Below are 15,081 nucleotides of genomic sequence, written 5' to 3' on the forward strand. Positions count from 1 at the left end.
TCAGAGGCTTTGACTGTATTGTCTAGAGAATTAAAAAGACCATAGATACAAAACCATGTACACGCCCCATAGATCCAAATCTTCCACAATCTACTTAAAGCACTGGGAAGCAAAGGGAAAACAATACGCAAAAGAAACTGAACTATCAAGGCCAGCTGCTGGCAAGAGAGGGATTTTTTTTTTTTTCTCTGCAGGCAACACCAACTCTGAATGACATTCAAGAACGTTACTATTTTAAACTCCAGAAGTTTATAACTACTTTTCCATTTTAATCTTTGTTTTGGAGAGTTCACAGCAAGAGGCTCCATAAGATGGTCTACCTTGTTATCCACCAGAATGTCATTTTATAATGAAACATGGTGGCATGCAACAGTGTGTAAAGAGTATTTTTAGTATCAGAACCACATTCTTGTCATGGTATGCTGGAGTTTGTAGTCTAATGGTACATTTTGAGAAAATAATCTCTGTATTAAGCTAGATCTAAATAGAATTTTAAAAAGAAAAATAAGAATACCGTATATTTTAGAGCAATTGTTTTGTACTGATTCGGAAGACTTCCTGGGAAGTTCACTTAACCAGAATTTGTAAATAATATTTATACATCATTGCTCGTGATATTTGAATATAACAAATAATGCCATAGCATAGAAAGCCTGCTAGTACTCATATAACAGAGCAGGTGTGACTTTCCAATTTCAGTAGAAATTATCAGTGTCAGATTTGTGATCTTAGTTTCTACCTACTAATGATTAGAGATTTTCAAGAGGAGATGAAAAGAATGGCAAGAGGCTGAGTCTGCAAGCAGAAAGAGTGACCTTACTTCCATTCCCAGGATCTCCGTTAGCCGACCTAGCCACCATATTGGCTTGGAGTATTTTAACTGAATACTGGTATTGCAGTATAGGCTTACCTAACGAAACAAAGTCAAAGCCATAATTTCCCTGAGTCAGAAAAAAGCTACAGAACTCATTTAAGAAACACCAAGAAAAGGAGACATGGACTAAGACCATGTTTTTTGGAATTTAATGGGGAACAGTTCCTGGCTGGAGCTATCTGCAGGGCTTGATCTCACTGCCTCCCTTCTGTTTCTCAGCATTAAATGTCCTCTTCACCCCTTAAGGGCGGTATATGCTCCCAATTAGCTTGCTGCATGTGAGAAGGTTCGCTGGTTACAATTAGGTGGTTATTCTCTCAGATCTCTCCACAACAAGCTTCCAAACCAGCCCGTTCAGCTTAAGGTAAGCATAGTCCATTGCCCTTCAGATACCTTAAAATAAGGTAGATAAGCTTAGGTACATATGTGTTCTTTATCATCCCAGTACTACAGTTGCAGAGAATATAGCACCTGCTATTAAGTTTCAGTGATTCACTCATCAAAGACTCAGTCTGAACAGGCTTACAGTAATCTGCAGATCTGCAATAACAGAACAAAGTTAAAACGACAAAAATGCGCTAAGGTTAATTTGAGGGAAAAATTCCACCTTATTCTAATTGGGGCAGAAGCTACCCAAGATGTTGAAATTTGATACATAATCACTTCTACGCTTAAGGTGAGCAAAACTCGGTTTGGTACAGCTTCCTCCTTCCTGAGGAAAGGGATCATGTAACAGAAGACTAGGACCCTTCTTCTACACCAGGTCTGGCTGGCTAACACCTGGAGCTACCTCATGAGATCAAGCCCCATGTGGCCCCTCTGAAAGCAGCATGATAAGCAATGGCAGCCAAAGGGGAGAAGGCACTAACATCTAGGCTAAGTCTAGCAAGATCTATTGTTTCAGCAGCAGCACCACAGAAATAAGGCTGTAATAAACAGTATGTCTCCTGCAAACCTTTGGTTCCATTTAGTAGAGTCAGGGTTTATAGCCACTCAAAGATGGGTGCCCTGACCTGACGTGCTTGCCTTTCTTAATTTAAAAATCAAAAATAGCTTCATTTTCCTGATTCCAGATATCAAGATGCCACAGGAACAGGAGACAGTGTTGAAGTTCAATACAAATAAAACTGAAGTATGTTAGCACACTTCTGAATCAGACTGTTTCTTGGTTACAGCTCATTAGAAGAATTAGCAAAGCCTATAACAGAGCAAGACCAGCCTATTAATGCTGCTTGTATTCTTTGTCTTAAATCCTATAACTCAATGTGGTAACAAGAGAGACCATTTGATAAATGCACCAGACAGCTTCAGCAGTATTTTTCTATATCATATTCTGCTAAAGAAGCTTACTTAAGTGTATTTTTGGCTTCTATGTGAACAAGCACTCTTGATTTTAAAAGCTGGACCTGACTGTGCTAGATCGTATACCAGAGAATCTGGCAAAAGTAGTTTGAAAGGCACAATTCAAGTTTATCAATAGACCATGAGATCAGTCTCATAACTTGGAAAGGAAAATTCCTACCAAAAAGGGGGTAAACTCATTAGCAACTGATTGTTAAACAAGAAGAGATGAGCATCTTCATTCTTAATATAAGCAGCACAGTTTTCTTCCAGTTTTTAAACTGCAGGACTGTACCACTCTGGCTGGAAAATTGCTTGTGAGTCTAGTTAAAGGTGGGACTGAGAGGTCTGTTACTGCAGCTGAACTGATTAGCATTTCCTGATATAGCGCAACTATATTGTTTCAAAAAAACAGTCTAAGAAGGTATCTTAAGGAAATTTTGCTTCTTCAGGATCACCCAGTTTTATGACAAAAATTAAAACCATTTAAAGCCAAAACTAGTCACTTGCTAGTCATCCATTATCTGAATTTATAGTGTTTGTGGATTTTTCAGTTGTCTTCAGTCAACTATTTTACCCAATTAAACCCCAAGAAGGAGGAGCTTCCTTTGCAGGATAGGGAAGATAACCAATCCCTAGCACCACCACCCCCCTGAGCAGTAATCAAGCCCATACTAATGAATCTGACTTTATTTTAAAGCCATACTTATGTGGGTGGTATATCTTGCCAATAAGGTTCTATGCAATTCTGTTCAGCACATTCCTTTCCTTTTTTTCCTCCCCATCATCCAAGATGAGTTTGTTTTAATTCTGCAGAATTTCCAGACTAATTCTGGGAAGAGCATTATCAGTTTCCGGGATAAATCCAAGTCACTTGGAAGGCTACAAAGCTCAAGTTATTTCTCATCATCAGGTACCTCCAGAGTTAGGTCACCTCTTCATGCTACCTGCCTCCATGGCTCCAACAAAGTCACAGACAGAGGACTGTCACAGCTTTATCCTGTCATCAGCCTCTGGTCAGTGCAACAGCGCTCCTACGTAAACCATTAGTCAACTCTTTGCTTCCCCTCCGACCGGGGCTGATTGTGTGGTTTTCAAACCATGCTGCTTTTAGTCAGTATGAGTTCCTGCCATCCAACTCTTTAAACTCAGGTCAGTGCACTTAAGCTCAGCACAGGCTCAACAAGCACACAAGCAGCTATAAAGGTGAGGCAGGGCAGCTACAACTGTGAGTGATGGGCTATTTTATCATTTAGCTGTAGCGTGGTACTTCATTTTCTACAGAGAATATGCCAGAAGCCCCTTCCCTCCCATTCCCTTAGCACAGATCACCACCTTCACATAAGCATGCTGCAAGAGCCCTTCTGTTTGTTTAAGATTGAAAAGTCACCAGGACTCAAGCAGCTGGTAAGGAACATCACTGCTGACAAGCATCTTCCTCTATTATGCCAAGAGGAAGAAGTACTGTGCTGAGTTCAAGATTTGGCTCTTTGGAAGGCACTGGAAAGTGAATCAGGATTTACGCATTGCTCTAACTTCCCTTTTTGAGGCAGGGGTTAGCCAGAGTACAAGATACACTTTAACAGCAATACCTGGCAGAGCAAGAACCTAATTGCTGACTTTGTAGTGTTCATTAACTACTCGAGCTGTAACTTGAATGTTTTCTGAAGATTTTCTGTAGGCTTCCTAGCAAGACAGAGCGAGCCTCTGGGTAGAGCATCTTTCTTTATGTGGGGGAAAATAAGTGACTGTTCCTAAGAACAGTAACAAGTGACAGTGTCACAACTGGAGTATTTGGTTTCATGTCATTGAGAAAGCAAAGTAGGAGGGAAGATTTTCCCTATTTTAGGTGACAACCATGTTTCCAAAGAACTGAGAGTCAACTTAATGTGTATTATCTCATGGTACCTGGTGGACAGTGTCATTTGAAGACAAGCTGCCCTTTCACATGAACCTGTTACAGCTTAGCAATTTATTCATGCCCTACAAAAAAAGATTTAGCCTCCACATGATGTGGAAAATAAGGACAGTGACACATATGTCAGTGACTCACAAGTAATGGGGGGAGGTTTTATCTGAACTAGGGCAATCAGGAAGTGCTAACCTACATAGAAGGAGGCCTTCCTTGACTGAACAGCAATACCCTAATTGTCATAGAGACAGCTGCCTTTAGTGACAGCAAGAGTATACACTCCCTAAAGGGAAGAACAGCACCTAAGCAAAAACATTGTACGGGATATGCAACGTTGTCCAGCCATCTCACTCTCCCAGGTGACATACTGCAAAAGCAAACTCATCTGTCCTATACACATGCATCTGCTATTCAGCGTATCACCCTGTATCACACAATATTCCAGCAGTCTTTAAGTAGTAAGCTTAAAAAAAGTGATGTAAGCATTTAGTAGTTCTGGGTTTAGTTCACATGTTCTTCTGTTTGGAAGACCAGAACTCCTCCTTCCCTTACTCAGAAGTAGTTTCATGACAAAAAAGATAAACAAGACTGCCACAGTCTTACCTTCCCCACCACCAGCCACCTACCAACCTCCTTTTTTGCATGGGTATTGCTTGCAGCTCAGGGTGCCTCAACACCCAAGCAGCAGATAACCGCACTACTAGAGAATGGCTGGGCAATAGGGAAGTCTTCAGCCAGCTTCTTGAATCAGCACATGGTAGGACATGGAGAGAATAAAAAAAAAAAAAAAACACACAAAGAAAAAACCTATACACTATACATACATCAAACATAGTTAAATTTGAAACTGCTGTAGAATCTAGCTAAGTAGTTCTTTACTATTTCCAACATATTGCAGAAGAATGGATCAGAACAGTAAAGGGCCAAATTCTTTAGAAGACATCAATTTTTTCTAATCTTAGGTTGCATATCTTGTATTACATCAGCAATCACATATTGACAAGTACACTCCCTAATTACTTGTCAGTAACAGCTTGTCAGTGCTTGTATACTCAGGCAAGGGACTAAACACAGTTCTGTTGTACTGCATCCCTGCACTCAAGTTAGACATGAACTGCAGCAAGCACAGACCAGATGCAAGCTGTCCTAGAGTCTAGTGTCACAGAGGATGTTTTCCTTATTGCTCCAGTTACCTCTGCAGAATTTACTTTAATTTGACTTGGTCTTAGTGAGAGTTTGGTCTAAAGGTAAATGTATTTAGTAGTTCTTCTACTGATTACAGGAATATTACCATGGGTTTCACAACTTTGTTCTTTAAGTGTTGTTTACCTGCCTTATTGAAGGAGCCTGATAGACCTGCTAGAGTGACACAGAGTATATATATGTGTGTGTATGTATATATATAGTGCCTAATGAAGACAACAGTCACAAGCTATCTAATTTTTTTTATCTAAGTTTTTCTAATAAGCTATTATTTTTGGCACGACAAATTGAAAGTGTAATAACCCATGAGAATTATGTCTCAGTATCAGTGAAAAATGGGTTTACTGTTGTGTGGAAATGTCATTCCATTTACACATCTGTGCCATGCTATATAAAATGTCTCTCCATCAGAAAAACAAGGAGGGACAAGTGAGAAAAGTATGCAGGAGAAGGAAACACTGCAGTCCAGGCCGTTCATGCTTTCCAGTGACGGAAGAAGCTGACCACTGTCTACTGAACAGCACAGGGTAAGGGGAGCTGTTGCCTGCAGCACTGCAGAGCTGCATATGGACATGCAGCACGCACACCCCCAGCACTGCAGATCAGCACACACTCACAGAATGCAGATACAGCCTCATCGCACTATTTAAGGGCGGATACTGCAGAAATCTGCAGCTTTCTTTTTTTAGATTACAGAATATGAAACTAGTTCAGTGCTGAAACACTAGTATCATTTAGAAGGAAACAATTATCAGCCTGGTAAGAGAAACAGTTTTTATTTATTTTCTCATGGCACCAAAGACTGCTTTCCCTGAATTCTCTCTCCCTTACTGGGTGGATAAGGGAGGGAGCTTCCTTAAGGCCAGTTAAGAGCAACCTGAAACTTAAGGTTCAAGGCAACCAAACTGATTTAATAGCTTAAAGCCACATAAAGGGGGAAAAGCTCCTCCCTCCTGTGCTGTCTGCTCTTTCTTGATCTCCTTCTTAGTGCCTTACCTCTGCTCCATCTTGGGCACTTGTCAGACCTTTCAATAAACCCATTTAAATCACCAAAAATCACAGTAAAGCTTTTTCCCTTCCTTCCCTTTTCAAAAACTTGTGTTGGCAAAGTTGAAGCTGCACATAGAATGGTTTGACTAAAACAAGATTGAGTAAGTCACAGATACACACAGAGTCATCTGCTTCCATTTTGGTGAGCTTATGGATAAGCCAAGTCACTGTTAATGTGAAGTTACATCCTCAGTTTTTTTCTGTCCGACATTGCTGAGACAATTAATTTTTCCTCCCCATCTTCACTTACTATGGGGAAGGTCCAGGGAGGAGAGGGAGAAGAAAATAGGCAAGCTCTGTATCAAGTGACAGTAAGAGTGACCTTCAGGCTTGTGAGCATGTTACTGGTAGCCCTTTCTGTGAATAGGACGGACACCAAGATTGAGAGTTCAGTCAGCTGGCCTACCTAGTTTTAAACTTTCAGTATGATACAGTTAAAGAAGTTTTCTTGTCGAGGCTTCATGGTCTCTTAAGTGGAGATATTAGGTACCAGGTTATCAATACCCACAGGGCACTTTATCTGGGCAGTTACCTGTCATTTGAGCAGATATCAAAGTGCACATGAGGGGGAAGGGCAGGGAAAAAGTTAGAGTTAGAATAAAAGTCCACAATCCACAGGAACTATTCTTCTTACACTAAAAAAAATTAAAACAGATTCCCCCTTGAGACACCCAGAGGCTTAAGACCTCTGTTCTAAGGGCCTGTCTCAATCACACAGGAGCAAGGGAGAAGAGGAGACTCGGCTCCCATATCCAGTATCTTTCCCATTCCTATACTTAAATATTTTCGTCTCAGCTAGAGTTTCACTGAAACCTGTAACTCAGTGTATTCAAAGCTGCAGGTGTCAAGAGACTACATGTTATGCACTGCCTGCATTTTTCTCCCCACTAGTAGGAAGTAAACAAGTCCAAGGGAAAATAAAGTCTGTCAACCCTCCAGCAGCCTGAGGCATCTGTGATCCAAATGCTACATGGGGGCAGGGGAAGGTGTGTAAATTGATATTATGCTGCAGGGCAAGGTCAAGAATCTGCCCCTCAGGTAGTAATTTGGGGCAGGAGCAGGGAGAAACCCTCATTCTTTTAGCTGGATAACCATCAAGTCATATGCCTCCTGTCGTCTTAATTTTAATATATTTTGTTTTCCTTGATTACTCAAGATTACTTAGGATATGCACATATGCTTTGAACAGACCAAAGTATATGCACAGTGCAAACTTTTGCCTGATTATAAAGATTTTGTAATGACAATTACAAGGACAGACAAAACTGCTTTACTGCCATAAAGACAGCATGGAAGTTTAAGCCTCACTACAGCATAGCTTTGTAAAACTTCTGATCTGAATAACGGTTGCTCCTACATGGATCCACTATCATTCTCCAAAAGCTCTCTCTCATAGAACAGTTATTCAGAGCAATACATCATTCACCATAATTTTGTTCTTCAATGCCATTTAGCTACAAGTACCATTGGTACTTGAAGCAACTAGCAAGGTAACACGTTGCTCATTGTGTTCATACTGATGCCAGAGACACCTTCAGCCAAGAGGGACTTCATGAACCAGACTTGTTTGCCACACCATCACCCGCTGAACATGATGAGAAAGTGCTTAGACTTGTTACTGACGTACTGCTCTCATTCCATTAAGAAGCAAACATCCAAAACTAACACTTCCTGAAATTCACCAAGTACATCTTTAGATACTGAAGATGCTCCCCAAGCTCCCAACACCCAGAGGTCCAGAGGAGTCACAGCTCTTTATAGACTAAAACTTCCCCTTGGCTAATCGATAACTAACATCGTTACTCTTCGCATCGCGTCGTTACATAAAAGGAGGAAGTTAATGCAAATTGACAGGCCATGATGTAGTTTCATCAGAGCCAGAGATCGAAGCAGAACAAAGAGAGTAGGAAGGTGCTATTACTTGGACGAGCTAAGACAGGCACTCGCGGTGCCGCGGCACTGTGCTGTGGTTTGATACGGTTCAGCACATGGCCACCACCGCCCCGAGGCATCACCGCTCCTGCCCCTGCCCCTGCCCCCACCTTCTACCACATACCCCACTTCACTTTCCGCCTCAGCCCAGAGGTTTAGTTACACCGAGACCGCGTACATCCCAACCCTTAGGGTGAATCCCTTCTCTATCGCACAACACCCATCCTGCCACCTCTGCCGCAGACTGGGATGAGGCGCGTTTCCCGCGATGCCGGCCCCATTCGGGGCAGCTCTCCGACCCACCACGGGTAACAAAACACATCCCAGGCTGCCGGCACCTACCTCCCCAGCACAGGCTTCTGCCACAACTGGCCTACAGAAGAGGTTAGGGAAGGGAGAGTCAAGACACCAGAGAGAAGAGGGAGTTCCAAATATCAGTGGATGAGCGGCAGCAGCTTCCCCCCGCCTCCCCCCCACCCTCCCCACGGGGCTCTCCCCTTCCCAGCCCGCGGCTCCGGCGAGTGGCAGTGACCAGACTCCTCCGGGCGAGGGGCGGGAGAGCGCGGCCCCGCAGTCTCCCCGGGGCGGCGGCGAAGGGAAGGGGAGGACGGGAGGGAGGGAAGGAGGGCGGGAGGGGGGGGTGAAGGGACGGCAGGCAGCGGTGGAAGCGGCAGACAGGCACAGCCAAGGCGCAGGCTATAAGAAGACCCGCTCCGGGGTGGTGCCTGGCGCCGCGGGGAGCGGGGAGGCGAGCATGCCATTAGCCCGGTGCCGTGCGGGAAGGGAGGAGGAGCGGAGCGGAGCGCAGCGCCCCGGAGACGGCTTCCCTCGCCCCCTCCGCGGCCCGCCGACCTACCCAGCACCACGCAGACCACGTCCAGGGCCACGAAGGGCAGCCGCCTCCTGTCAAACATGCTGGCAGCGCCGGGCGCGCCCGGCCTCAGGCGCGGCGGCGGCGCCTCCTCCCCGCGCGACGCGGTGACAGCCTCGGCCGGAGGGGCGGGAGCGGCGCGGAGGCGGCGGGGAGGGGCTCAGCCGCCGTGAGGCGCTGCGCGCCGAGCCAATGGCGACAGGCCGGCCGCCCACCCGCCCACCGCGATCCCGGCACCGCCGCAACTGCCGCAACCGCCGCCCGCACTGCGCTACTGCCACCGCTACGGCGCCCGCCAGGGCTTTAAGGCGGGCGGGAGGGAAGGGCGGGCTGGCGGCGGCGCCTCCGCCCGCCCCGACCCGCCGCCGTGACGCCCCAGCCGGCGGCCGCGCTCCAACGGCAGGACGGGGCCGGCCAATGGCGCGGCGGCCCGCCTGCCGCCCCGCCCCCGCCGCGCGAGCCCCGCCGTGTCAGGGACGCCCCCCGCTTTTCCCCCTCTCCCCTCAGAGGGCGCCGCCCCGCCCTTCGCCCGCCTGCCTGAGGCGGTGGCGGCCCAGCAGACCTGGGTCGGCCGCCGCGGGGCTGCCGCAGGGCTCAGAGCTCGGCGTGGTCTGCCTTCACCTGTCCTGAGGCGATACGGGCCGGGCAGCGGGACTCCAGCGCCCTGGCCTGCCTGCGGATGACTTGGGGAGGGGTCCCCTGCCGCAAACACCGCGGGGGGGGGGGGGGGGGGGGCTTTTTTTTTTTATTCTTTCTTCGTTCTTTTTTTTAACGAGAAAAAAAGCTGTTTGCACCTCTGGGAGAGTGTTGGAAAATCGCGAAAGAGCCGAGAAGCTGAGTTGCAGCCCAACCCCAAAACAATCTTTTTGCGTTGGTAAAAAGATTTTATTTGTAAAGAAGATAGTGACCAACATGAAGAAAATGTTTTCATGTTTATTTTAGCAGCGTTTACCACAAAACAGGAGGCATCCGTACCCACCACTGCTGTGCACGCTGTTGGGCACAGCTGGGTCGCTCACCGCTGGGCACATCTGGGCGTTGTTCTGGGAAACTGCAGGTGGGGTGAGCAGCCTCCCCACACTCTCAGCATCAGGCATAAGCTTTTCTGCGATTTCTCGTGTATTCCGCCCTCTAATTCTGTAAACGGCTTCACTTTGTATTTTATCCTAAAGGCTGAATAACAGGTTTGGCAAATCAACAAGGGAAACAAGTTCTTGAGCTGGAAATGCCTTGCTAAGTGAGCTGTATCTCCAATTCAACCATGCTTCCTAAAAAGGTACATAAAGCAGTTCCATGTAGAATAATATCACGGAATCATGGAGTTTCAGAGTTGGAAGGGACCTCTAGAGATCATCTAGCCCAACTCCCCTGCCAAAGCAGGATTGCCCAGAGCACATTACTCAGGACTGCATCCAGGCGGGTCTTGAAAATCTCCAGAGAAGGGGACTCCACCGCCTCCCTGGGCAGCCTGTGCCAGTGCTCTGTCACCCTCACCGTAAAGAAGTTTTTCCGTGTATTTGAACGGAACTTCCTATGTTCTAACTTGTGCCCATTGCCCCTCGTCCTGTCACTGGGAACCATTGAAAAGAGCCTGGCTCCATCCTCCTTCAAGCCACCCTTGAGATACTTGTACGCCATAATAAGGTCTCCCCTCAGCCTTCTCTTCTCCAGGCTAAAGAGTCCCAGCTCTCTCAGCCTTTCCTCATAAGGGAGGTGCTCCAAGCCCTCAGTCATCTTAGTTGCCCTTATATATATATATAAAGATATAGATAGATAGATAGATAGATAGATAGATAGATAGATATAAAGAAGCTCTACATAGCATCCAATATAGGAGTTCTTGATTTCAGCTGGACATCTAAGAAGCACCCCAGCTGCAAATCAAAATGGGCAGTTTTAAGAGATTAAAATTGATTTCTGTAAATGTACTGTAATTTACAGAGCGCATTTTCCTATGCGAGTATTCTCGGATGGTCTCATGGAGGTAGAAAATCCAGTGTTATCTTAAAATGCAGAAAGTAATGGAACAAATTGGAACACAACCTGGCAACAATGAAAACTGGGCTTATCTTTGTAAGAACTGCTGCTGAAAGAAAAGTGTGCAACCGGCTCTGCTCCTCACAAAGCGAGGGATTGTTCACAAGGTCTTAAATCAGGAGTAGATAACATCCCCAAAATTGCAAGATTGTATAGAAAAAACAGAAGACGGGCAATGCAAACATTCCATGCACAATTGCCGTAATTGCTTTCTTCAACCCAAAAGCATCACGTTAATCTTGTTCAGGCTAAGCAGCAAACAGCTCTCCTGATCCACACCCCTATGCAGTAAATTAGAGACCGAAGACATTGCGCTAATTTAAATGGATGTCTTCCCAGAAGAATGTAAGCAAGATAGTGGTTACACTTAAAAACACCTGGAAGTTGGGCTGCAGCAGCACAGCATTCACCAACAAGGGAAATTAATCATGCCTTATTGTCTTGCAGTTTCTACATCTCTGTTTCACCCTTGAGGCATCTCTGCAATCTTCTGCCAGAATTCAGGGAAGAAAGCAGTCACCCAGTTCCTCTCAAAACCTTCTGTTGCACAAGGGATATGAGCCTTGCTGTTGCAAAGCTATTCCCAACTCCAAGCTTGCTATGTCTTGGAAACCCCCAGCTGAGCGCAGTGTGAGGGATTAGGTTAGCACTGCACTGTTCTAGGCGCTGAGAAGGCTTTTCTGGCCTTCACATGCCAGCAAGAATTAACCATGGAAGCATGCCAATCCGAGCACTTTCAGCCTGAACTGTTACTCGGATTAGCAAAACCCTACATTACTCCAGGGTTGTGTTAGTACAAGTACTGCATCTCAGATATGTTGTTATTTCACACAAAAGAGGATGTTTTAGTGTAAAACTGCAGAGAGAAAAACAAAACAAAACAAAAGCAACAAAACCAAACCCTGCATGCTTAATCACCTTTAAGAAATAACAGAGTATTTGTGGCAGCACCAATGCCCAGGGTAGCAGAAATGGCAAACTGGTGGTGCTTGATCAGAGACCATCTGGAGCCCTATGCTCCTGAGAGCATGAAGGATGTTCAATTATAAACACAAATGGAAATCACATTCAGCACCAGCTGGAAGTTTGGGTTTTTTTAAGTATACAACACAAATATCAGAGCTTCTAAATTTCATTTTGTCCTCGTACCATGAGAGTTTTGTAGTATCTTTGACTTCATGGCATTTTTTCTGTCTAGGCTTTGCTTGGTATTGGTCTATTGCAGCAGGGCATTTAGATGTCCACCATTCTTTACCACCATAGTAACCCCGTGATGTCAAGTCAAACCTACTCATATGCTTATCCGGGTCTATGCTAAATAGCATTTTTGAACTGGGACCCGAGTAAAATGAAGGTAACAGACAAAGCTTGTAAGTTATATTTTATCCCTTCATTAAATTTACATTTTAAAGTAGTCTAATAATACTCTGAAGAATTTAAACTCTCACAAATATCTTCCCTCTCACTTCTTCTCTTGTTTGGTATGGTTATTTAGGTCTTTCTTTCTTTCTTTCTTTCTTTCTTTCTTTTTTTTTTTTCTTTTTTTTCTTTCTTTCTCTCTCTCTCATTTTCTTTTTTCTCTTTCTTTCTTTTTTTTTTTTAATTGTGTATTTTTGTTTGCTTAATTGAGAGCAGTGAGCAGAAGAGAACACCAAGACCAGGCTAAAGCCCTGGTCATGTATTTGTTTTCTAAAGCCCTGGTCATGTATTTGTTTTCTTCTGGTTCTTCTAGAAATCGTGATCTCCAGTGTTTTGCTCATCCTCCTTAGAAGTTGTGTGTGTACTAGGATAAAACTCTCCGGAAGTTTATCATCAGTCTGTAGTGGTACTTTTATGATAATTAATTAGTACTGGACTCTTAACTGCAATTAACATCCATATAGATCAGCAGATTTAGTAAATGATGGGACTTTCCCAGGCTTGTTTCTCTGCAGCTTGATCTGGTGTGGGACTCAATAGCTCTGAATGACCTGTTACCACTCAGGAAAGGGATGAGAGGGTCAGGGTGGATTGCTCTGGGAAGCCATCCTCCGGGTGCTCAGTGGAGACATCCGACCAGAGTGCCTGGAATGCTGTTAGGGAAGACATTGAGAGCAACTCGTCAAGTATCGTTATAACACATTCCTGAATGCCAGCAATCCCACATCAAAATGGGTAAGTAGAAGAAGCAAAAGTTCAAAGGAAGGCAAAAAGGATTTTTAGAACTTGTGTACCACAGCTTCAATGCAAGAGAAACAGAAGTAAAATAGGATTTTTCAACATGAAAAGGGAATGATGGGAGAGGAAAAGGTTTTAAAAAGTGCAGATCTTTAACATCATGAAGGGTGTGGAGAGCAAGGTATAACAAGAATTGACTACTTTGTATCAGATAAGAACTAGGCAGAACCTATATAAGGTGTCAGATAACAGGACTCCTTCTTTACATAAGAATATTGTGGAATTTATTGCCTCAGGGTGATGTGGGGCGCAAAATTACAAAGGAGCCAAAAGGCATTAGCTAAATTCATAGAGGACAGGTCCACTGTTAAACAGTGGATCCCGGTAGTCTAAGAAATATCAGAACTGCTGATTTCCCACATTTAGAAAGGTCTGCTGGGGAAAAGTCACTCTGCAGGGCCTGTTTCTTAAACTCCCACTAAACATCTGCTGCTGGGCACTGTTGCATGGTACTGTGCTGGAGGAACTTGATCTGAATCAGGTCTTTGTATGTTCAAATGTGAGAGTCAATGGCCATAGCGTAACATTGTAAAATACATTAGTAATATCAGAGATTAAATAGTTCAGACTTGTTTGTAATGTTCTGTCAGATTCAGACTCTGCAATACTTCTGTGTGGTTATTTAGAATTTATCTGTCAAAACCCCACTCATGCAGTAAGACCTACAGAAGAGGACCAAGGAGGAAAGTCTGCAAAGATGGCCCTCCTAAATTTCTCTTACATCATTTGTCCAGGGCATAGTATTTGTGCCTTACAAAATGACATGTGCTCCTATAGGCAGTGTTGAGGCCTGGACCTCTGAAATCAGTTGACACCCCTTGCACAGGATGTTTCAGGAAGAAATTAGATTTAGAAATTAGAATCTAAATTAGAATCTAGATTGCACCAAAATATCTTAGCCTCATCTTAGCCTCTCTTCTTTTGTTTGGTCTGGCCATTTAGTTGTTGTTTTTTTTTCTTTTGCTCCTGTGTCTCATGTTTGTTTGCTTTTTAATAAGGGAGCAGTAAGCAATAAAGAACATTTATATTTCTAATAAACAAAGTGTGAGGAATTTCCTCTTTTCTCTCCTTTAATTCTTTTCCCTTTAAATACAGTTGATACTTGCTTGGGTACTTCACCCCCACATCTCTATTGAGCTGTGTCTCCTGCTGTCAGGCTGACTTGAGATTGTCACCTATGGTGCTCTACTCCTTCATTCATGGGCAAGTTCTGATCCTTGAAGGGTTCTGCTCCCCCAGTTTTAGGTCAAAGTTACAACAGCATTTCCACAAGGGCGATGAGACCTGTTCTAGTAGAAAAGAGAAGTTATTTCTAAAGATTAGCCACAGAAATAGAGAATCAGCATAATAACAAATTTAATATTCATGTAATGTAATGAATGAAAATGCATTAAACCCCAAGTATATAGCTTTGTTTATATATATTTAATAGAAAGTATCATATGGCTTCATATAGTATAGTCCAGAAAAAACACTTCAGGCTACGTCTACGCAAGTCAATTAAGTGGGGCCAGCATGCATAAAACAGGTACTGGCACATGCTTGTCTGTACTATTATGTGTTAGCTCACAAATGGTGCTGTTCAGCACTAACTAGCACAGGCCAGGGAGCATTCCCCATGGCAGTTTTGCATGCAGCCATGCT

At 44.3% G+C, this 15,081-nt stretch overlaps 1 protein-coding gene across 2 annotated transcripts in view; it reads right to left on the reverse strand.

Moving 5' to 3' along the window:
* PLPP1 (phospholipid phosphatase 1) overlaps window positions 1–9,320 on the reverse strand; it is a 76,345-nt gene extending 67,025 nt beyond the window's left edge. The window contains exon 1 of one of the 2 annotated variants that reach the window (XM_082497810.1): window positions 9,169–9,320. In XM_082497810.1, the coding sequence (XP_082353936.1) occupies window positions 9,169–9,226 (58 nt within the window). In that variant the 5' untranslated portion in view covers window positions 9,227–9,320. The remainder of the gene's footprint in view (window positions 1–9,168) is intronic. The other variant, XM_082497811.1, reaches the window with a different exon arrangement.
* Between the last annotated feature and the right edge of the window lie 5,761 nt (window positions 9,321–15,081).

This window comes from Vanellus vanellus (assembly GCF_965231255.1).
Source record: "Vanellus vanellus genome assembly, chromosome: Z".
Taxonomy (NCBI): domain Eukaryota; kingdom Metazoa; phylum Chordata; class Aves; order Charadriiformes; family Charadriidae; genus Vanellus; species Vanellus vanellus.